Here is a 24,344-nt window from a genome sequence, read left to right on the forward strand (position 1 = left end):
TATTATGAATTCTTACATTTTAATTAATCTTTTGGTATGTGTGGATTTTCATATATACATGTATTCCTGATTTTGTGCCTGTTGAGGACACAGAGCATCAATTTTTGGTTACCTCTTATAATGGGAAGGCATTATGAATAATTATAATTGGAATGAATTATTAAAGTGTACTTTGTTACTCCATTGGCTGGGTCATTTCAGGCTCCTTTGTCACTGTTTCTCATGAGACATTAGTAACACTTTCTGCTGGCGAAGATGGTGACAGTCTGCTCCTTTTGCCTCCCCTCCGCCCCCAGGAACGTTCCAGACCCAGAGCACCCCTGGAACCCAGGCCAAGCTGCTCTGCTCACCCTGCATGTCTGTGACCAGCAAGCAGCCACTTGTTTTCTGGTAGACCCAGTGCTGGAAGGTGCAACACTTCTGCCCAGCCTCCGACTCTCTTCTCAAGAAGTTTATCTCCTTCCCATCCCTGATGGAATACTTCACGAATTCTCCAATCAGCTCTTCCTCCACAGTTGCGTACGGGATGTTATTCTCAGGTCGATGGATGAGGAAAATAGGAATGATCCTGGAAGGAAAGAGAACATGGGCAGGATTGTGTTGTCACATGGGAATAAAGACGTGGGGACATTCTACCCAACCGGGAGGAGGATCAGCGGGCTGCAGGATAAACCCCCGGGTTCCATCAGATGTAGACTAAATATCCGCCAGTGATTATTTAATGGGGGAAAAAAGGGGTGTGTGTTCCTTTTATTTGTTCCTAGAGTTGATGAGAAACTCTTCCTCCTATGGAGTTTAATTGCTCCCGTAGAAATGAATGTCTTTTTATAGCCATCGTTAGAGTCCATCACTGACCCACGGGTCAGGTGACTATGCATCCAGCCAGCCAGCATATATCCACCCTTCCTTTTATTCCATCAGCAAACATTCACTCAGCGGCTTCTGTGTGTCAGTCTCCCTCCCAGATGTCCTTCTAGAAAACACTGAAGACGATGGAAGCTCTGCTCTCAAGGATCTTACATTTAAATGCAGGCGCCAGGCAGCAAACAGGTGCAGCGCGCTCCGTGCTCTATGAGGAACCAGAGCAGTGGGGAGGAGGAGGCAGCCCAAGTGGGCTGTGATTGGATTTAGGGAGGTTGGAGATGGCCTCGAAAATAAGGATCATTTGAGCAGACAGGCCTGTAGGAGGTGGGGCTTGCGGGGGGAGCCATGAGGGTGTCTCTGCAGGAACATTCCAAGTGGAAGGAACAGCAAATAGTGAGGTTCTGGGCAGGGTCCTGTGGGGCGGTGTGTCTGGAGGGTGGTGGTGGCCAAGCAAGGCCAGGAGGGACTGGGGCGGGACTGCGGGGCCCTGGGCCACTTGGGAGACTCCACCCTTTGTACTGGGCGGGGGTGAGAAACGTTGGAGGGTCTTGGAGGAGGAGGAGATCAAACTTGCATGCGACAGGGGCCGCTCTGCACCCCTGGTGGCATGTGTGAGGCTGGACGGGGCGGGAGAGGCAGCAGGGAGGCCAGGCAGCAGCGATGCGTGGTGGGGGGGCGGGGCCGGCGGTCAGACCCTGCCCCGCCCCACCGCCCAAGGGAATCCACCCAAGCCTGACCCTCCCTCCTCCAACCTCCCCCAGCCTCACTCTACGCTGAACACCCGGCTTCCGGTTGGACCGGGAAAAAAGGAAACGCTGAGAGAGCTTCTAAAAGCTGCCACCACCAAGCGCTCCCACCCCCGAGGACCAGCCCTTCTGGCTGCGATCTGAGCCCTCGCCCCACCGGCGCCCTGGATCCCGGCCCCTCCCCGAAGCTCGAGGACACTCTGGCGAGGGGGGGGGGGGGCACTCTCTCCTGCGTCACCATCCCCCTGCAGACTCCTTCCCGGTGGGCACGCTGTGATGACTCCACAGCCTGCGGACCCCGCAGCCCACTCCCACCCCGACTCGCCATTCCCATCAAAACCCAAATCCGCCTACAACCCTTTCCCCCTCCCAGTCTCTCCTGAACCCAAAGCGGCCTTTCTGCTGAAAGAAACCTCAGTCTGGGGCACCACATTGCCCAGCGGAGCAGTGCCCTTCTCCGCCCTCGTCTGACTCGTTCTCAGTGGCACTGAAGAGTCGCTCTCACTTGTTTCTAAGACATCTTCCCCCGCCCTCCAGAAACTCACTTCCTTTTGGTTTCCTTTCTGCTTGCCTGGCCACTTCCTGTCTGCCTGCTTTGCTGGTTCCTTGTTTCTCCGCGTCCTCTACGCCCTGGCACATCCTGGGACAGGTCTCCTTGCTCTGCAATCCGTTCTCTAGTTTTAAATTCCCTTGCTTTAAATACAGTTTACGAGTTGACAGCTTCTGCATTTACATCAGCAGCCCAGACCTCTCCCCTGAAATCCTGACACGTCTCCAGCCAACTAACTCTCCATCTATACTTGATGTCTAAAAGGCGTCTCGAATTTAACATGGCAAAGGCTGAACTACTTATTTACCCCAAGTCCAACATCTGTAGAGTCTATTGGCAACTGTACCTTTGCATTCTTTCCATTCAACAACAAAAAAATCAACTGGATAGCTTGTGCCTGTGCAGTGATCCATCTGCCATACACCTACACGAGTCTACCCCGCCTTCACTGTCTTCAAGGGGCCGCTTTATCTGCCCCATCTAAGTGAAAGTGGCTCAGTCATGTCCAGCTCTTTGCGACCCTATGGCCTATCCCAGCCCACCAGGCCCCTCTGTCCATGGAATTCTCCAGGCCAGAATACCGGCGTGGGTAGCCTTTCCCTTCTCCAGGGAGTCTTCCCAACCCAGGGATTGAAGCCAGGTCTCCTGCATTGCAGGCGCATTCTTTACCAGCTGAGCCACAATAAGCTCACGTCAGGCTCCTCTCCCTTTTTGCTTCCTCCATGTTGTTGTTCTTGTTTAGTCACTAAGTCGTGTCCGACTCTTTTGCGACCCCATGGACTGTTAGGCCCCCAGGCTCCTCTGTCCATAGGATTCTCCAGGCAAGGATACTGGAGTGGGCTGCTATTCCCTTCTCCAGGGGATCGTCCTGCCCCAGGGATCAAACCCACATCTTCTGTATTGCAGGCGGACTCTCTATGGCTGAGCCATCACGGAAGCCCGGCTCCTTCCGTAAGTCTGATTAAACACACCTACCCCCGGAAAGTCAGGCAAGCCTGTTCTCTCAAACTCCCCACGCCAGAGGCTTAGTTCCACCGTCACTGCCCCCTTTTGGGGCTGTAGCAATCACTTGCAGACTGGTCTCTCTGCATCCAGCCTCTGGGCCTTGTCCCTGGACTTCCATTGCCCCCAGGCAGATAGCTGCAAGAGCCGCATCGATGCAGAGGACTTTCAGGGCAACAAAACTACTCTATATGGTACCATATAACACATCAGTAGACAGTTGTCCAAGCCCACAGAATGCACAACCTAATGTACGCTGTGGGCCTGCAGTGATGTTATATCAATGGAGATACATTGTGACAGACATTCCGACCTGGTGAGGGGTGTGGATGGCGGGCGAGGTGATGGGGTGTGGAAATCTGTCCCCTCCATTCAATTTTGCTGTGAACCTAAAACTGTTCTGAAGATAAAATTAATGACATGTCTGCTCTGTGGCTCGTTTGCCCTGCTAAAGCTCCTGGTTAACCCCTGCCTCCTTCTCACCCCCGAAGCCAAGAGAACACGTTCCAAGCTGATCAGCTGAGCATTTAAAGTCCTCTGCATTCTGGCCTCCTGGCTTCCCACCTCTTACCCTGCCCCCCTTTTTTTCTGCCTCCCAGCACGCTAGATCTGCTGAACTTTTCCCATCTCCTTGGAAACCTTCTTTCACGGCTCTTCATCTCTTTGGACATGCTGCCCCTTTTGCTTGCTAGTCTCCACCCTTGCCCTTCATCTGGAAGACTCCCACTCATTCTTCAACACCCTCCTCTTGGAAGCCTTTCCAGACCCCTCCTCCCTCCTCCGTGTCCCCATAACTCCTTGCACTCGACAACAGTGGGCTTTGTCCTACATGCCTCACACTGCTGGCTGTGAGGAGCAAGAACCTGCTTCATTTTCTTTTTATCCTTTAAGCACCCATCACCTAGCTTGGAACAAAGCCTGGCTCATAGTAAATGCTGTCTGGGGGAGAAAATATGTATACAGGACAAAGTTTGAGTCTTGGCACGGACATCTGGGACCAGGCAATTCTTGGGCGGCAACTGTCCTGTGCATTATAGGATGTTAGCAACGTCTCCGGCTGCTTCTACCAGAGGCCCGGAGCAGCCCTCCTGGTCACGACTGATACAGGATACGACCTGTCAAGGAGAGGTCATCTCATTAAAGTTTGACCACAACAGATGCCGTTTTCGAGGGCTTAAAAGCAGAAATTATGATGGCCACCCTGAGGAAGAGGTAAGATGCTAATTTTTGTTAACATGAAGAATATGTTTAGTACAGATCAAATGGGTCAACAGGAACCTGCATTAGGGACTTACACCTAACAACTATTAAGGCATTTAAAGGCTCAGAAAGGAGGCTTCTGGAAGGGTCTAAGTGACAGAATTAAAAAGTGATGGTGTGACAGTCCCCTGCACCAATGATGGTGACCGGGTGGGAGGCTGCGGTCAGCTGTGTTAGTAAAACCACACACAAGCCCTACGGTGAAGGCCTCGGAAGAGCCCCGGGTTTTCAGCCAGAATCTCTACAGGTAAGCGAGTAGAACAATCCTGTGCGACTCCGTGACCACAGCCAAGCTTAGGAAGAGTCATGCGGGCGGCAGGGCGGGGCCTCCTCCCCCCAGAGATGCCGTCACAGGCACCACCATCATCCCCGCCTCCCTGGGGACCCGGGGCAGGTCCTCCCGCAGTGAGGTGAGACTTCAGGTCGGTCTCTCACGAGGAAGGGGTCCCTGGGCAGGTCTGCACTTGCACGGCGTTGCGGGGGGCTGCTTCCCCAGCAGTGAAAGCAGAGCTGGAAGGATCTCCCAGAGCACCGAGGACACGTGGGCTCCACCCACGACCTGCCCTCTCCCAGAGTCCAGCTGGAGGCTACCCCCAGGTGTTGAGTCAAAGATCGTAGAGAAAACATCAGCAAGGTGGGAGGAAGGATGCAACACTCAGTTGAGTTTTAAAGACACAAAACAATGTTCCAAAGAAAGCCTTCTGCAGGCAACTCGGCCTTTGGCAGGTGCATTTTACCCCCTTCTGCCATTTATGAGTATTTCCTTAAAAAAAAAAAAACACGAGAAGCGCACCTCCCCTCTTCCCCACCCAATTTCAGATGGCAGAGCACCTCTCTCAGGAGCAGGATCTAGACCAGGACAGAGTCCTGAGACACCACGTGGGCAACCCTTTCACCACGGATGCTGAGTGCCAATCCCATGCTTGGGGAAGGACTGATGCTGAAGCTGAAATTCCAGTGCTTTGGCCACCTGATGCGAAGAACTGACTCATTGGAAAAGACCCTGACGCTGGGAAAGATTGAGGGCAGGAGGAGAAGGAGACGACAGAGGATGAGATGCTGGGATGGCATCACTGACTCAATGGACATGAGTTTGGGTAAACTCCGGGAGTTGGTGATGGCCAGGGAGGCCTGGTGTGCTGCAGTCCATGGGGTTGCAAAGAGTCAGACACGACTGAGCAACTGAACTATCCCTCCATATCCTGCTCTTGTCCACGAATGAGGTCAAACTCTCCCACAATAAGGAAAGGTATTTGGATTCCAAAACATGCACAGCCATTTCCAGAGCAATGTCAGATTTGCTGGAAGCCGATTAAGCCTGAGTCCTTCACCCTTTCCAAGTCCCTGGCCATATCTTGATATTCATAATTGTGTTCTTTTCCTTAGAGAAGCCCCCAAGTCCTGTATGAGTCAGTTCGCACAAAGCTTGGGTATGTCCCTGCAGAAGGGCACTTCGGTGCCACACCTGGTGGACTGATTACTGGGTGGACTCTTCCTCAACCAGGAACTAAAGAGAACAGAGCAGCAAGAGGGGCTGGAGAAGAACGGGCTGAGCTCTACAGATGGCCCAGTCCAGACTACCTCAGTGCACTGAACAGAAAAGCAACTGAAAGTGGTTTTCTTTGCAGTATGTTCATTTTTCTTGAAGTTACTGAGAATTGCTTCCCAGGTGGCACTAGTGGTAAAGAACCCGCTAGTGCAGGAGACGTAAGAGACGCGGGTTCAGTCCCTGGGTTGGGAAGATCCTCTGGAGGAGGGCATGGCAACCCACTCCAGTATTCTTGCCTGGAGAATCCCATGGACAGAGGAGCCTGAAGGGCTACCGTCCACGGGGTCTCAAAGGGTCCGGATACGACGGAAGTGACTCAGCAGGCGTGCACCGAGGACACAGGCAGACCTTGAAGAGCAGCAGGCATGAGACTCTGTATGGGGTGTGCCCGACGCACCTGCTCAGGAAGGCGATTTCTCTTCCATTTTGCAAGTTCACAGAGATGACGCGCATAAGAAACAGGCCCTTCCTGCTTTTCCCCCTTCCCCATTTGCACTGATGTGTAAACGGCTGCTCCGTTTGCAGTTTCCAGTGGGCACTGGCACAGCCCCTTCTCTTCCCACGTGTGGTTTCAGCCAGATAAGAGATCGGTAAAGACGAGCTGCAGACATTCCAGCATGCACATGGGCCAACAGATACTTGTCAGTGTAACTGACCTCAGTGGGTAAACACTGCACCTCTGTGTAGTGCTCCATGGAGCAGGGACTACGCTCCTATGGCCCTGATTATCCAGTTTTTTCCCTGACGCGCTCACCACTGTCTATTTCTTGTATCATAGGACTAAGTTTTTCACGATCTCCTGTTCTGTTTATGCTTTAGACAACATAATACCCGTGAGTAGATACTTTTTCTATTTAACATGGTATACATGTTTATTGAATTATTCCATATATCCATACACTTTAATATTTCTCGATTATTTTTCTATAAGCCTCTGGGGACCCCATGAAGAGCAGGGTGGCAGCCACATGTGCCCTCTTGGCGCTTACAGACCCACTGGAACGCTCCCTGTTTCTGCCCAGCCTCTCATCCCTCCAGCCCGCCCACGTCCCCAAGTCAGAGCTGGGCCAACCCAAGGGGGAAACACTTACTCAGGCACTTCCCCGAAGCCTTCCAGAGGCTGGGCTTCCGCGGCGTAGATCTGGGCATAGTGTCTGGCGGTGTTCTGCACGTAGCATTCCTAGATCACCCAAACACACAGGAAACCCCAGGGGTGAGAAGAAAGTCAGAGCGCTGCCCAGTGAGACTCAGATTTCCCAATGAGGTCGACTCAATGGATTTCCAATCCCATCCGGTGGTTGGGGGCACAGAAGCAATAATGAATGTAGCCCACAGTTGGTAGCTGCAGGAGCTCTGAGGCCTGAAGGAGCCGTGCAGGTGACGACCATGTGGTCTCCAGGCGAGGTGTCCCTGAACTATGACATTTCTAGGACCCGCGTGGCTGAAGTTCACCTTGAGCTAAGGGGACTGGTCCCCAGACAGGGTTTCAGATGAAGCATGGGTGGGGATGGTTGGGTTTCCCATGAGTTCTCTCAAGGTTTTCTTTTTTTTTTTTAAAGGTATAACAAGCTGTAAGTAATGAACACCTTGCCAAGATTGTTGGCTTAGGAAAAGCAAACGGGATCCTGCTTTCCTACTCTGTAGGGCTTTTCTAAGTGGCATCTGGATGCTGGGGGATTTTCCATGACTGGACCAGACGGTACTTGAGATGGAAGGAATACTCCCTGAAAGCAAACTGAGGAGAGATTCGGAGGAGAAAGGATGTGTGTGGCAAAATCTTGTGCTCAGAGGAAACGGCTGTCTTCACAAGCACCAGGCCCACAGGACCATCACCATGTCTGAGATAACCACGGATGGATGATGTTTGAGAGCACCCAAGAGACCCGAGTCTGGCCTATTCATTTTATGGGTTAAAAAGCTTAAGGGCCCCTGGTTTGTGAAAGAGCTACACCCAGCTCTCCTGAAAGCTCGGCCAGCCCTGGCATTGAGTGAAATTCATGGACTGGGTGGGGGTGATGCAGGAAGAAGCCCGTGTTCCCCTCCCGCTCCCCTCTTGCCTCAAGGGTACCATCACGCAGCAGCACAGGAAGGAACTTAGACTCACAGCTCCATCTTCTCCATAGCTTATGGGCGGATACTGAACATGACTCAGGAAGGCAGGAACCAGGACAAACGCTGACCTTTTGGACTGTACCCCAGCCCCCTTCCTCTTCCCTAAAACCAACCAGAAGCCTCCAGAAATTACCCTTGACTTTGGCTGTCCTTTCCTGGAGAAGGAAATGGCAAATGTCACTCCAGTATTCTTACCTGGAGAATTCCATGGACAGAGGAGCCTGGCGGGCTGCCATCTATGGGGTCACTTTAGGCGTCCTTTGGGAATCCTGGCATCTAAGGTACCTTAGACACCCCACTCCCCGTACAATTCTGTGTCCAGGTAGATTCAAGACCCCGGGGATTTGATGGGGCTTCCTAGGAAGCCTTCCTGGAAGTGATCCCAGCCCAGGTAGAAACTGGCGAGACACCTCCAGACACAGGCAAGTCCCAACTGGCTGGCACGGGGCCAAGAATTCGCGGGTCCAAGACCAAGGTTTTGATTTCTAGCATTTGGCCTTGGTCTAGTAACCTCGGAGAAAGACACCCTTCTGGCAACGCTCGCATCAAGTTCTGAGTGGGACTTTCGTCTCGGGTTATCTGGGTCCGTCACCGCCTCGAGCGGCACCCTCAGGACGGGCGGACCCACCTGCGCGGCGAGCCTGTAGTTCCTCTGGATGAGTTCGTCGTTGTTTCTGGTCCCGTAGGCGACGGCATTGTGCACCTTGAGCACGCAGGCGTGGCCGGGCTTGAAGAGCGGCGTGAGGCCGTGCAGCACCTTGCTGCGGAATGCTCTCCGGTGGACGCCTTCCCCGAAGTGCAGCTCCTCCGTGGCGATCTGGCCGTGCAGGCGGCCCCCGAAGTAGCTGTCACGGAGGAAGTCCTCTCGGAAGATGAGCTGGCTGAATTCAATCTCTTCATATACTAGAACGCAACACAGCTTCCGTTGCACAGAAACATCCCCCAGCCCTGCTCATTGGCTGACGAGCATCCCTACACAGGCACAGCGAAGGACAAGGCTGACCCTCCGACGCTGGGAGCGGGAGCCACGCTGGTCCCCCAGCGAAGGCAGAGCTTGGCGGAGAGATGGGGGAGGTGGTCACTGAGGATAGAGCACAAGGCAAGGCCCCCAGGAGACTGGAGGAGAGGGGAGCAAAGCTGGGGAGGCCAGAAAGAGGACTGTAGACAGGTCTAGAAAGTGTGAACAGGCTCAGGCCAGGTGATTAAAGGCAAGTGGAAAAGATGAGCAAAATGTGGGAACAAGAGGGAACAAGAATCAGCAAGATCTGGCAGCTCCGTGTTTCCCGGTTTTCTTGTTTCATTATTGCCTCTTTGCAAGGATTCTTTTTAGCCTTCCCACCCCAATTGCTCCACATAAGATGCGACTACCACAGAGGTGCTGTGTATCTGGTATGTACCATATGTACGTATGTGCTTTATGGACAAAAATTAGTTTTTTGCCTCCCCAAGACCCAATTTTGCCTGCTTGTGGGTGTTACTGCCTCTTAATGCCTGTGGTAGATTAAAGAAGTGGGCAGGTACAACCCAAAACAAGAAAGAGTTCCCTCTGAAGAGGAGCTGAAACACAGTAGAATCATCTTGGATCTCTCTGTAAAGTTTTCTAGCAGCTGTATCGTTCAGAGATGACAATGGCACCCCACTCCAGTACTCTCGCCTGGAGAATCCCGTGGATGGAGGAGCCTGGTGGGCTGCAGTCCATGGGGTCACTAACAGTTGGACACAACTGAGCACCTTCACTTTTACTTTTCACTTTCATGCATTGGAGAAGGAAATGGCACCCCACTCCAGTGTTCTTGCCTGGAGGATCCCAGGGACGGGGGAGCCTGGTGGGCTCAGTCTATGGGGTCGCACAGAGTCGGACACGACTGAAGCGACTTAGCAGCAGCAGCCGCCAAAGGTGAGGATGGGCAACTTCCCCTAAGGAAAGATACGTGGCGAGCACGAACACCATCCTCAATAATCCTGTCCGTAACTTCCAGGGATGTCTACTTAGCCAGGAGAAGCTATAAGAAAGATGCATCCTCGTTAGGACTTCTCTCTGAAGCCCTGTGTACCGTCATTAAGTTGTTCTAGCTCTGAGTCATTCCTTTTGGGTCTCCCACCAGCTTGGTTTTGTTAGATTTTTAGTTAGAGGTCAACTTTTAAAATTATGTATGCCTCTTCTGGAGATTTAGAGAAGGTGTCTAGGGGAGATTCCTCCAGGGGAAGTCACTTGACACTTCTTTATCGGAAGGTGCACAGGAAGTTACCGTCTCCCCAGCCATAGAAACTGGACCCCTGGTCACATGGAGAAGGTGACGTCTTCAGGGTCCAGGCTCCCATCCAATGGTGGGAGTCACAGCGCTACACTTACAGAGACCAGTACCTCAGCCCCACTACGGTCTCATTCCTAACTGGTAAAAACCTTGAGAAACGAGTCTCTGCAAACCTAGATTAACGAGGTCAGAGCAAGAATCTGCAATGGGGAATGCCCACTGTTGCTAAGCAGTTTATGAGACAGAACCCCTTCTTCTGAAGGTCATTTTTCTGATTGGAGAAAAGGATACTCTTTTGCATACTTAGACTTCAGGGGGATGGAGACAGATGTAGGGAGAGGATTATAAACTTACACAAGCATATGACACAGGTAGGCAGCATTTGAATGGTGAGGAGTTTGCATTTAAGTCTATTTTGGATAAGTCGCAACATTTAATAGACCATTTAAGTCGAGAGCCCAGCCCCTTGTCTTTAATTACTAGATGTCACTGCATCTTGATGTCTGTACTGGCCTGTTTTCAAAGATCTCAGGATTTTAGTTGCCTTAGGGGAAGAAAAAAATCAGTACACATAGTACAAACGGACAGAGTAACCTTGGCCGTGGTGAATGTCTGCATCACGGAGATTAGAAAACTACAAATCAGGGCCTCCCCGCCAGGCAGGTTGTGAGAAACTGGCCAGCAGATGGCCGAGTGCAGTGGGCAACTGTCCCCAAGAGGAGACACAAGGCCGCATGGGCATGACAGGCAGTCCTGGGGCAGCCTGTGTGTCGGGGGCGGCTGTTAGCTCGCTGCTACAGCAGCGGTGCATTAGTGCCGTAGGAAAGCCCAGAAGTCCACCTCTCACTTCTACTAAGATGCAAATAAATGGACTTATTCTCCCAAATATCTGACTCTGAAAATCTGCTCAGCTAGTGCAACTGCTAGTCTGATTGAAAAGAAAAAAATAAGCAGGACCAAAATACACTGTGAAAGAGCCAGAGGCTGAAAAATCCCATGGAGATGGGCTGTGCTTCACAGAGAAAGTTAAACCCCAACCCACGCCCTGCCCCCCTACCACCACATGGTCCCAACGACAGCACCGCTACAGTCGGTTCTTAACAACACACGCTGGACACTTGTAGCCTAACCCATTAATCGTAGGCCCCGCAATTAGGTTGAAACAGCTTATGAGTTATCCCTGGTTCCCCAGGCAATTCCCGAGCCCTCTCCTGCTTCGTCAGAGGAGCTGATGAACACTTGCTTCTGCCTTCGTCTCTAGAAGCTCTATCGCATGGTCTAGGGTGCACCCACTTGCCCTGGCGTTCGGCTCAGATTCGCTTACCTTTAGCATCTGGGTGACTTGAGAGCTGTTTGAGAACTGGAAGACAGGAGAGAGAGCCTTCAGCACCAGTGAGCGTCCCTGAGCTGCAGGGGCTAGCGGCTCTCACTGGGAATGGCGAAGCTGAGGTTTACCTTCCGCGGTGAGGTTAAACTCAGTGCTCACTTTCCCGTAGCTGTTCTTGATGCAGCAGTGATAGAGGCCCTGGTCCTTCTGGCCGGCTTGGAGGATGGCCACGCTCACCACGGAGTCGTCTCCTGCTCTGCAGTGGGGGACATGGACGTGGGCAAGCATCATCGTTCTGAAGCTGCACTTTTAGGCAAAGCAGCTTTATTACAATCATAGCCCAGCTGAATTTTTTCTGGAGTGATGTTATAGAAACAAAACTAGAGTTCAAGTCTTCCATAGCTGCATCTGGAGCAGTTTACAAAGATGTGTTCCAAGCAGACAATTTTATAGAAAACTGATTTGCCTCACTTTTTATGGAAAGGGAAATGGCAAGCCACTCCAGTATTCTTGCCTGGAGAATTCCATAGACAGAGGAGCCTGGCAGGCTACAGTCCATGGGGTTTCAGAGAGTTGGACACAAAGACTAGGAGGTTAAGGACACAAAGACTAGGAGGTTAAGAACACTTGGGGAACTGAACTGGGATCTCTCTTGGCAGAAGCTTGTGAGGATTAAGTTAGACTGGTTTCCATAGAACCAGGGGATCTGTTTCTAGAAGGAGCCACATCTCCTCAGGTGCAACAGATGACTCCTGATTACCAGCTCACTTGAGCAAGCGTTTACTGCTAGAGAGGGGCTAATTTAGGGTAGGTAACTCTACCCGGGGGATTCTCGCCAACGATGCGTTTCACTCATCTCCCCCGCCCCATCTCCTCTAGTAAACCTGGGGCCCCAAATAGAAACTGGTATCTCCATCCTAGAGATGGCGGCTCTCCACCCTTGGGAGATGCCACTTTTCCATAAGCTCAGATTGGTTTTTCCTTTTGACTTACCTTAGCTTCGTCTGAGCTTTTTGTCAGGTTAATGGGAATTTAAGACGACGGCAAGTTGCACTGGGCAATAGGAGAGTTCTTTAATCTTGGGACCACAAAGCCTCAGACTAGAAGATGATTGACAGGTTTCCCTGCTTCTAGAGGATGAAAGGGGTTCATGGCTGAGGCAGGGAGAGAGCCCTCTGCTCTTCCCTGTCTCTCTTCTTAGACACTGTGGGTGCGGAGTTTCTGCTTTGACCTTCCTTCCTTTCCTATGATTTACTGTTTTCTTTTAGAACCACGTTGTGAAATAAACTGAAAAGTAGCCAGGGCGGATAACGCACCTTCTCTGCACTTGGGCTATCGATCTTGAATCTTTCGTCCACGAGATGGTAGAATCTTCATGAATCTCTGCAAACTGGCAGCTCAATTTTACATTTCCAGGGTGGTCAGGGGACATCTCAGCTTGGATCTTTTTCAGTAATACCGGAGCTGGAAAGGAGGAAACTGGTAGGTCGGTGTTCTTACGAGAAGTGCAGACGAGCTTTTAGACTTTCCTGCTTTATCACATTCAATTCTCTCAACAAAGCCAAGAGACAGATCATTATTATTATCCTCCATTAATTGATGAGGAGACCTAGTGTCTGAAGGGAGATGTCGCTTTCCTAAACAGATAGGAAATGAACAGGTCAGTCTAATAGGAAACTCCCTTTTCAGCCCCCCCAATCCCGTGGACAGAGGAGCCTGAGGGGCTACAGTCCATGGGGTCGCAAAGAGTCGGACAGGACTGAGTGACTAACACTCACAAATACCTTGGCATGCTCAGAGCAGACACGGAATTTGCTTTGAAAGTGTTAAGGAGCGATAAGCATGCTTTCCAATTTTGAAAAGGTCTTGGTGTAGTTAATCCTGTCAGGCAATGTGGAATGGCTGCCTATCAAACACTGCTCTCTGAAATACATCTAATGTGAAACAGAAAGTGACTTCTGTGATCATTAGGATTTTGTTTCTAATTTTGACGTGTGCCACCTTTTTTAAACAGTGTTGCTTCTAGTTTGGGAGAAATCGTGTAAGCCCTAATGTCTAAGGAAGCAATGAAGACTCCATTTTGAAAATTTCTTCTCTGCTCTTAGAAAAAGATGAAGCAATTGTAGCATCTATTTACCACTAAACGCATGCTAAAAGACCCTTGGCTTTGTTTGAAGGTTCCTCAACCTCTTAATTTGTCAAGTTTCTGGTTTTGTAAATTTATTAAAGACAGCTAGTATAATTTGGATATGAGCTCTTAAAAAAAAAAAAGTCCCACTTTTTGCTACCTAAAATTCCTTGAGCTCTGCAATGCACAAGGTGAAAAAGAACTTGAGATTAAAAATAAGGATGGGAAGGACGGCTGTCGACACCTAGCGTACAGAACCTGGCCAGACTAAGATGCTGAGAGATGACAACCAGGGTCAACGTCAGAGCTGGGGATTAGGGAGGAGGATGAAACCTGGACCAGCCAAGCAGCATGGCTAAGCGCCAGGCACAAAAGGCATCTCAACAATAAGTTATTTGCTGGGGTCTTCCCTGGGGGTCCAGTGGTTAGGAATCAAGCCTACCAATGCAGGAGACACAGGTTCGATCCCTGGTCCGGGAGGACCCCACATGCTGAGGGGCAACTGGGCCCTCGAGCCACAGTTAGTGCATCACGTACCACAACGAAAAGATCCCTGCGTGACACAAGCAGGCGTCCACATGGTGCAATTAAGACCCAACACAGCCAGATAAGTATTTTAAAAAAACAGTAAGTTATTTGTTGAACATTCATCCATCTTGCTCTTTGATCACAGTTGTCTTTGCTGAAGATATCCTAATGGATTTCAGTGATGCCTGCTATCAATTAGCAGCAGAACTGTCTACCTGAATCAAATAGGAGCAATACAGAAACAACTGCCAAGGGTTAGGTGACATTCAGTGTTCTTTGAATGTCACCTTTTAAAATCACGGATGATCATGTGTCTAGAGGTAGATTATCTAATTCATTCAAGATAGACTTGATATTCTATTTTTTTGCTGAAACTGTTTTTAGTAGTGAACTTATAATCCTTATTTTTTAGAAATTATAACAGGAGTAGGAATGTTAATGGGCTTTCCTGATAGCTCAGCAGTAAAGAATCCACCTGCCAATGCAGGAGACACGAGTTTAATCCCTGGGTGGGGGAGATCCCCTGGAGAAGGAAACGGCAACCCATTCCAGTATTCTTGCCTGGGAAATCCCAAGGAGAGAGGAGCCTGGTGGGTTACAGACCATGGGATCGCAGAATCAGATACACGACTTAGCCACGACAATGTGTATTAATAAATATCCATCCCTCTCAGGAAATTGTGATCTTGAAGAAAACCAAACCAGGGAGGAGAGGTTGGCACACCGGGTGAGTGTGTAATTACTCAGGGTAGCCACTGGGCAGCAGCATAGACCAGAGGAGGATGGCTAACACCAAGTGGTCAGAACAGGGCAGGTAGTGAGGTTACTGGACGTGTCGGGGGTGATCTATTACGCACCAAGTTCCACAATTACACAGCCGTGGTTGTGCTATATAATCCACAGCCAGAAGTCATCAACACGGAGGTGGTTTCTCCGTTGCCTCAGATTCCACTGCTGTGAAATCTTCAGTGTGCCTCCCCTCTTGGCTACAGATAAGCTTTTAAATACACATTACATAGCCAAGCTAATTTTTCTTCCCAGGAACTAATATGGGATGCTCAGGTAATGAATTCTTCAGTTAGAGAGTATCTCCAGGCACTAACGATATTATGGGAGAAAGATGAGCTATACCGAGTCCTACAGATGACAAAACCCATCTCGCAGGTGCCCTGACCCCCACTGTCAAGATCTTGGTCCAGGGTCTTGACCACACCCGTCACCCCACTTGGGACGCATTTCCTCCAGGACCCTTCATGGTGGATTTCCTGACACCTAAGTGTTCCTAAGTCTGCCAGCCCTGTCCACAGCCGGCTGTGGGTTCTGAAGACAGAAACCGGGATGGGGGATTCAGGGCAAGGCATAATGTGGCCGGCTGAGCTGAATGAGGGTCAAGGAGAGAGAGGCTCGATCAGGCAGCCACGGGGCTTTGGGAGAGGGCCCCCTTTTGTGTGGGATGGGTAGGGGGAAAAAACAGATGAAGGAGCTGAAATGAGGCCCAAGAGGGAAGCTGGGTTTATCTTCTGTGTATATCCTGGCCAAGGGTTGAGGGCAAAGGATTGAGAAGTCCCCTGGTGACGATAAAGCTTTGGCTGTACTAAGCTTTGAGTATCAAAGTTTACTCAGTTTGTCCTTTCAGTCATCCAAGTCATCCCTCACACCCAACACCGCCTCCCTGCCCCCAAGGGAGGGGGTTCCCGGGGCTGCAGCCCTTCGCCCCTGGGGAGGTCGAGCAGCTCCAGATCAAACCCTCCGACAGCACCTGGTCGGTCCTCTCTCCCGCGGAGACGGACAACAGTTCCAAACGTGACTCCCACCCCCGCCGCCTCTGGGCTGAAACCACTCTATTCTTTAAAGCACAGTTCCACTCTATTTAAATGTTTTGAAACATATCACTAGATTATGGTTGGATACCTCTTCGGGAAGTCATTTCATGTGTGGTCCCTTTCTGCAGCCGAGGCTGCGGGCCCCTCTGACACAAATGGGGAGTGAGGTCTCCGCTAAGGAGCCTCTCCCTGGCGTTAGAGGGCTGCAGCGTTGTGCCCCAGTCCAGGGCTGGCGTGTTACGTCACCACCATCTCTTCTTTTACCAGGTTGTGTGGGAAAGAGCTCGGAAAGAGGTGGCTGCAATCTTGGGTTATGGGATGCAGTTTGGCGTTGATGCAATTCCCCCAAGCAAAGCAAAGCTGACTGCAGTTACCAGGACTCTGAGCCCCCAGGAGTCTGAAACTTGAAACAGAGACCCCGGGGACTTCAGACGCAAAGGGCAGGGTGAGATGAAAAGAAATTTTATACTTAAATTTGAAAGAAAACCCATGCCACTTTTAACAGAAAAGATGGTTACAGACTCCCGGATTGTACCTAAATGTTTTGTAAATCTTGCTTAGCACGTGGTCTAATTATACCAGTTAGCTGCACTGGTTGATGTTTTGAATTTTTAATCTTATTTGAAGTAACATTATAACGGGCAGAAAGTATACAGCCACTCGCTATGCACTAAAGATTTCTTCTCACAGGGCCGCGACAGGTTCCGCCCAAGCTACCCGTCCCGGAGGACAGAGCCTCCCGGCCACGGGCAGCCCAGCCATCTTGTCCACCTTTTGCCCTGCCCTGCCTCTGGAAGTGAGCACGGTGAAGAGCTGCAAGCGCAAGATACAGAGTGCACTCTACACCAGAACCGCTCCATCGCTTAAAACTGGCCTTGTCAATCTCGTTTCCAAATAAAGCTTTTCCCTCCCTCTCACCAAAACTCCGGCGTTTGGCTTCTCTGGTGGCTCAGTGGTAAAGATTATCCGCCTGCCAATGCAGGAGACACAGGTTCAATCCCTGGTCCAGGAAGATGCCACGGAGCAGCTAAGCCCGTGGGCCGCAGCTACTGACGCCTGCACTCCGCAACACGAGAAGCCGCCGCACCGAGCAGCCCGAGAGCCAAGCTAGAGAAGAGTTCTCGCAGCGGAGACCTCGCCCAGCCAAAAATAGATGAAAAAAATTACAGCACGTGTTGTCGCCTGTAACTGGGTTCAGATGTAACTATTTTTTAAGTTAGAGACCTGGACTTGGGTGATCGGTGTCCCTCTCCTCCTCTAAACCTAAGTCCAACCTTCTGCCTTTCTGCAGCTCCTGATGCGGAAGAGCCACACAAAGGCTGAACACCTCTCTCATCGTGTCTGCAACACCTTCTTCCGTGGGAGTGAGTCAGGCTAGCAAACTCCTCCCCTCCCATCTCAGCAATCTTCAGCTCCCATTCAGACCTCCTTCTAGATACACTGCGCTCTGAGCAAACTTGGTTTCCCAAACTTTGGAAAGTTTTTCCCCCTAGAAAGCGTTTTTAAACTTTCCCGCACCACGGAATTCCCATTCACCTCTTTGAGGGCCACCAGTGAGCTCCTTGGTGGCTCAGCGGTAAAGAAAGCTCCTGCCAACGCAGAAGACACAAGAGATTTGGGTTTGATCCTTGAGTCAGGAAGATCCTCTGGTGTAGGAAATGGCAACCCACTCCATTATTCTTGCCTGGAGATTCCTATGGACAGAGGAGCCTGGCGGGCTACAGCCCACGGGGTTGCAAAAGAGACAGACCCAACTTAGTGACTAAACCACCACTAAGGCCATGACGCACCCAAGGGCACGCGCCCGTGTTGGTCAGAGTGGGACTGAAAGCTCAGTCCTTTTATATGCTGTGATACAGCCTCTTAGTACAAACCGTTTATTCATAACAAAGGAACAAGGCATTACAAAATTCACTGCCTCAAAAGACATCCAAAGGCTACATTAGAGATGGCATGAGCTTAATGTCAGTTACTAAAGTCCCCGAATTTCACGGCACTCCAACGACCACCTCGGGATCCCTGATGGCTGATACTGTGGTCCTTTCTGGCCTCAGCGCTGGGCCCTGACACACTGCACACTTAAAAAAAGTTCTTTTTGGACTTTTTTTTAAAAAACAGAACTACTAGCTCCTCCTCCAGTCTTCCTGTTTTAGTAAACAGCAACCCCGTAACTTAACAGTAGCTCAGGCTAACATCATGGAGTCACCCTTGTCTTCTTTCTCACAGCCTCCCTCCCATCCGTTAGCGGGTCCCGTGGTTCCTGCCTACAAAACTTCTACAGAATGTCATCACTAGTCACTGCTATGCATCGCTACAATCTTGGTCCAAGTCATCTCTCACCTAGATTACTGCAGGCTAATGCTTGTTTCTTTACTGTTTTTTGAAGGATAATTAAACAGGAAGCATCCTAACCACGTACTCCCTCAGTTAAGCCCACCGACAGGCAGCCTATACCAGTGGTGCTCCCAGTAGGTCCCCAGGAGCTCAGTAGAAATGCACTTTCTCCTGAACCAGAAACTCTAGGTCGGGCTTCCCAGGTAGCTCAGCTGGTAAAGAATCCACCTGCAATGCAGGAGACCTTGTGCATCGGGAAGTTTCCCTGGAGAAGGGATAGGCTACCCACTCCAGTATTCATGGGCTTCCGTGGTGGCTCAGATGGTAAAGAATCTGCCTTCAATGTGGGAGATCTGGGTTTGATCCTTGGGTTGGGAAGATCCCCTGGAGGAGGGCATGGCAACCCACTCCAATATTCTTGCCTGGAGAACCCCCATGGTCAGAGGAGCCTGGAGGGCTACAGTCCATGGGGTCCCAAAGAGTTGAACATGACTGAGCGATCTGTCTAAAGAGCCCCCTAGGGGAGCCCAAGGTCACTCACATTTGAGACCCACCAGCCTACACGTCAGACCACTTGGTCCCAGCATCCAGTGCCTGCCCAGCGGACATGCACCCTAAATACAAGGGCTCAGAAGGATGCGCGAACTTGCCCTCAAGGTCAACAAACGCAAACTGCGATAGGAAGCAACACAGCCCTCACCTCTCGCTCTGCTCTGGCAAGGTGGCCTCTGGGGCTCTCCTTTCTCATCTGTGCGCGAGACTGACGTTTCAGGCTTAGGACTCTCAGGGACCGAGTTCTTTCTCACGTTCTCCTCTTCCAATCTCAGCCTCAGGGCAGCCACCCTGGACAGAATTTTCTTCTTTACCCCCTCAGCTAAGTATCCACTTCCTGGGGTTTTTTGCTTCTCCTTGACCTCCTGTGACTTCATCACTGCTGGCGGGGGTGGACAGCTAGCTTGGGCCGCCATGGGGCCAACCTTCTCCTCCTCCCCCGACTTTTTCCTGTGGCCCAGAGTGGAGCCCTGTTGGTAGGGGTCCCGCAGCATCTTAGGAGCTTTTGCTGATGCACGTTCTCCGGAAACAGATGCCAGGGGCCCCACCAGGGAACCAGATGTGCCTGTGGGTTTGGTTTCCCCAGCGGGGGGCTCCTCTATCTTATGTTCCTCAATTCTGTGGCTTCTTGAAAAGTCTGTGATGCCTCTTTCAGGAGGGGACGTAAAAGGCCTCCTGGTGAGACCACCGGAAGAGGGCGCTTGCTTCCACTCCCTCTTCATAGCTCGCCTTTCCTCTGAGTCAGAAGAGGCATGCTCGTGGTTTCTGGGCTCCACGAAGTCCTCCTCACGGAGGTCATAACTCTGAGCTGCGAAGCTGCAAGTAGTGACTCCAACAGATTGGGGGGTCACCCTGGCAAGACGGCTAGAGAGAGCTAGAGCGGGGGAAACTAATGCTGGTCCGTTGCTTTTACTGGGTCCAGGCCCCCCTGAGCACCTCTCCCTGCCTTCCTGTACTCGGCTTCTGATGCGTCCCCCTGGCATCACCTCCCCAGCCTGCACAGGGCCCGGGACTGCCGAGATGGCAGCACGCACGTCCCCCCTTGCTCTGTCCTGGCGACTTTGTCCTGCCTCCCACCCCACACGGTCCCCTTGGCTTTGGTTGGTGCCGTTCTCGCTTGGAGGGGTTTCCCCACTTTGCTGGGGACACGCAACTTGCACAATGGCAGGCTGGACTTCCAGTCTCTGGTCCAAGTGTCCCCCCTTCGGTTTGTTCTCCACTCTGGTGGCCCCCAGCGTGGACCCAGAAGGCTCTGGTGGCTCCGTCCTGGCCCACCTCACACTCGTTTCATCAGTGGGGTCCACAGAGGACTCCAAGATGTTAGGGCAGGACAGGAGCTGCTTAAAGAAAGTGGGGCGATCCCTCTTGAGTCGGCTTTCATCTCGATTTTGGCTCACATGGTTAGCATTTTCGTTCCCTCCGGTTCTGAAAGCCTCTGGGAGCAAGCCTGTGACACAGACTTTCTTTCCCTCTACAGGGTCCACAGATGACTCCAGGAATCTGCGTTGGCTCAGATACTGGGAGGAAAGACAACTCCAACTTTTACAGCCAGCTCGTTCTTCCCTTTTATGGACTTTTCGGTTATTAGCAATTGCTGAGCTATACTCTACCTGAGGACTGCAGGCTGATGCTGTCTTAGAGGGGCCCGGTTTAGGCACGGCAGCACCCGCCTTTAGAACATCAGGAATTGCCCGGATCCTGTCAGGAATGAGACCAGCGTCCATCCCCTTGAACCCAGAATCTGTCAGCTGTCCTACTGGCCAGGTTTCTGGAACAGAAGCCTCTAGAGTGATGATCTTCAGCTTTTTACCCGCTTCCCAACATCCTGGACTGCTCTCTTTCGACTCGTCCAGGAGGACGTTAGAGAGAGGGGGAACTTGGCTCAGAGGCTGACTGTCATCTTTCACTGTAGATTCAGCCACCACAGACACACGACTGCCCGAGCTCTGCCCTCCTCTCTCTGTGGAGCTGGCTGATGAGCAGTCCGAGGGCACCAAGTTTGTTTCCACTTGTCCGACAGATGTCGTGGGCAAAGTTTCCTGGAAATTATCGTCAGGAGAACGCTGCTGTGCTGTTTCACTTCCTTTTTCTTGGAAATTCTCTTCAAGGCTCCTGGTGTGTGCTCTGTGCCCGGTCTGGCTCTTCCTTCTAGACAGGTTACCAGTCTGAAGAGGGGAACTGCTACAGAAACCCTCTCCCTCTGGGAGTTGAGGAACTTGGACATGGATTCCAGGTCCACTGAGAGCCATGTGTCCTAGCTCTCCTGAAGATTTGATTGTGGAGCCATTAAAACCATGAGCCAACTGTACATTGGAAGGAAGTTGAGAAGCATTTCCATCTGGTGCCCGAGGTGAACTCTCCTCAGGGCCACCTGCAGGGCTGTCCCCAGCAGCTGAAACAGCAAGGGATTTGGGTGGGTGGCCTTTCGGGGCAACGGAAAGAGCGGATGTGTCCCCATTCGCCCCCGTCACCTCAGCACACTCAACATTAGCAGTTAGCGTTGTGAGCTTCTCCTGAGGAAACTTCACTACCGAACTATGACCTGCCAGTATGTCTGCCGAGTCTGGGGCACCGGGGCTAGAGTTCTCGTCACCGCCCTCCTCTTTGGCCCAAACGGAAGAGTTGCTCTCTGGAGCTAGTGGCCATCTTTCCTCAAGGTCCCCTGAGTGGCTGGGGCTCAGCCTCTCCGGGCCAGCCTTCACTATGGAGGCCGGCGTGGAGGCGGAGCCCTCTATGTTGGCTAGATCCTCCCTGGTGGCACCATTACTGGCTTTCTGTGAGATGTTCCAGGTGAAAGTGCTGATGAAAAGAGGGGAGTCGGGAGAGGTTCTCTCGTCACTGCTCCCGCACGTAGCCTGGGGAGGCTCAGGACCTCGTGTCTGAGAAAGAACGTCCAGAGTCTTGTCATCGGGAGGACATAAATCAGGCAGTTCGCTTTGACCTGCCAGCTCTAAGTCCAGGGAGCACATTTCTTGAGGCAAATATTTACCGACTGGGGCTCCAACCGGAGAGCCCACGGTATCACATGCTCCCTGGTCACCTGCTTCAAGACGCTCCAAGCCACAGGCGGCTACTCCGTCCCCTGGCCCAGCGCACATGGTTTCCAGGGTGGGGATGGTGTGTGCAAATTCAGGGGACACAGAGGCAGCCTGGGGCTGGAGGGGAGGCCCCAACAGCTCACAGGGGGACATGGCTTCACCACTGGCTTCTGGGATGCTCGGCGCACGCCCCAGGTCTCCTGCAGAAGGTCCGAGCGTGTTGTCACCTTGGTTTTCTTCATGCCATGCCCCTTGGGTACAGCCGTCTACCTCCGGGTGTTCCGCCAATGATGCACTTTCTTTGTTGATCCATCCTAAGTGGGGGAGGGACTCTGTTGTGGTCCCAGGAAAAGCAGGCTCCTCCCCAGTAGGCTCCGAGAAAGCTGGCATGTGGCTGAGAGAGATTCGCTCCCTGACTGTTTCCTGAATTTGTACCTAGAAGATGAAAAGTGATATTAATAGAATTGTTCCTGGGAGATCCACAATAGGGCCTAAACTGCAATCCCAAGAGTGTTAATCCTCGATGACTCTAGTTAAAATTGAGATCTATGCAGTAATTCCCAAACTCTAGTCGTGAGACATCTTGAAGAAATGCAACTCTTGTGTTGCAAGGGATCCTCAAATTCCCCATTATAAGTAAAAGGCCACCTGACAATCGATTTTTTTTTCCTTCCCAGGAAAAAATACGGAATTTATGGTAAATTATTTGCTAAACTTTTAAGTCACAAGAGTTCATGTGAATCTTTTCAGAATGAAACTTCACATGATCATAAATAAAACATGCAGTGCCTGTAAAGTACCAAAGAGCAATTTTTAATTTTTCAATTGAAGGATAATTGCTTTACAGTATTGTCTTGGTTTCTACCAAACATCAGCATGAATCGGCTCTAGGTCTACGCATGCCCCCTGCTGCAAAGAGCAATCTTTGTCCCCTGAGGCCAGCTCGCTGGTTGATTACTGAGGAGGTGTGCCCTTGAACCCACCTCTAATGAGGCAGTGGCGTTATGATTGGTCTTGGGCACTGCCCATCATTCCTGCCCCAGGTAGGTTAAAAAGTCTTGAAATACTGCTTGCAGCCACCAGTGATTCATCTTTTCTTGCCTTAAGGCTACCGTAAGTTAAATTTTCATTTACCTCAGATTTTACTGGTGTAGAAGTGCTAACTGAACAAGAAAGTCTGTATGGCTTCCTATGCTATGAACTCCATGGGTGCTAGAAGCATTTGTCGAGTCAACAAACATTTAACAAACACCTCCAGGGTTGGGCTTCCCTGACAGCTCAGCTGGTAAAGAATCTGCCTGCAAAGCAGGAGGCCCCAGTTTGATTCCTAGGTCAGGAAGATCCCCTGGAGAAGGGAAAGGCTACCCACTCCAGTATTCTGGCCTGGAGAATTCCATGGACTGTGTAGTCCATGGGGTCACAAAGCACTGGACTGAGCGACTTTCACCCCAGTGTGTTAGAAAGAATCCCAGGTGACAGGCAAAGTGTCCACGTGCAGGGAGCGCCCACTCTGCATTGAGACACAGGTTGTCCCTAGCAGGGGCTCCATAAGCATGTGAAGCAACCAGTATTGAACACCACACACCAGCTGAGTCAGATCTGCCCAACTTCACCCCGTTACACCTCTAAGTCTGAAAGACTTTGGGCTTTTGTCTGCTTCTGTTCTGGGGACAACTGTTTTAAGAGACTAACCACAAGCAGGGCCCACTGCTGGCTCACATCCTGGTGTTTCTATAGAGAAACAGTTTATATATTTTCCACTGTGATAAATGGGAGTGGGAAAAATTTCCAGTAAGCAAGCAAGGTTTTTTTTTGAGGTGTCCAGGAGTTTGTGTTCATGTTTTTCCCTCTATAATACCTATAACATGTAGAGAATGTTCTTTTCACTTACTAATTTGGTTCAGTTTCTGTGAGCTACAGCACAAACCTTCTGAATGATTATGCATAGAAAGTGTGGGCAGCTTCCCAGTCATGATTTGAGATGTGTAGGGAGATTATCTGATTAAAAACACCAAGACCCTCTTCTGAGCCTTCCTCCCCTCCCGGAGTTTCCACCACCTATGTCAGCCCTTTATTTTAAGATCTTGCCATCATCACAATGTCAGTGCCAGCCAGTTATGGATGGACTAGATGCCATGTATAGAATTCCCTGCCAGGCACTGGACAGTTTTTTCCAAAGGGCTCCAGTTTAAAAAGCCACTGTGTTGTTCCCTGGCATGTTACCATACTTTCCTAGTTAGAGTTATGGGCAATAGCTAAGAGGCTAATGCCTGGGA

General features: G+C 51.0%; 1 protein-coding gene across 1 annotated transcript in view; it reads right to left on the bottom strand.

The window, feature by feature from the left end:
* Positions 1 to 24,344, bottom strand: part of ALPK2 (alpha kinase 2) — a 140,412-nt gene that overhangs the window by 20,196 nt on the left and 95,872 nt on the right. The window contains exons 5-11 of the mRNA XM_069569335.1: positions 19,179 to 22,503; positions 12,982 to 13,129; positions 11,794 to 11,921; positions 11,663 to 11,698; positions 8,712 to 8,986; positions 7,063 to 7,151; positions 351 to 568 (exon numbers count right to left, since the gene is read on the bottom strand). Of these exons, the coding sequence (XP_069425436.1) occupies positions 351 to 568; positions 7,063 to 7,151; positions 8,712 to 8,986; positions 11,663 to 11,698; positions 11,794 to 11,921; positions 12,982 to 13,129; positions 19,179 to 22,503 (4,219 nt within the window). The remainder of the gene's footprint in view (positions 1 to 350; positions 569 to 7,062; positions 7,152 to 8,711; positions 8,987 to 11,662; positions 11,699 to 11,793; positions 11,922 to 12,981; positions 13,130 to 19,178; positions 22,504 to 24,344) is intronic.

The sequence above is a fragment of the Ovis canadensis genome, chromosome 23 (assembly GCF_042477335.2).
Source record: "Ovis canadensis isolate MfBH-ARS-UI-01 breed Bighorn chromosome 23, ARS-UI_OviCan_v2, whole genome shotgun sequence".
Classification (NCBI taxonomy): domain Eukaryota; kingdom Metazoa; phylum Chordata; class Mammalia; order Artiodactyla; family Bovidae; genus Ovis; species Ovis canadensis.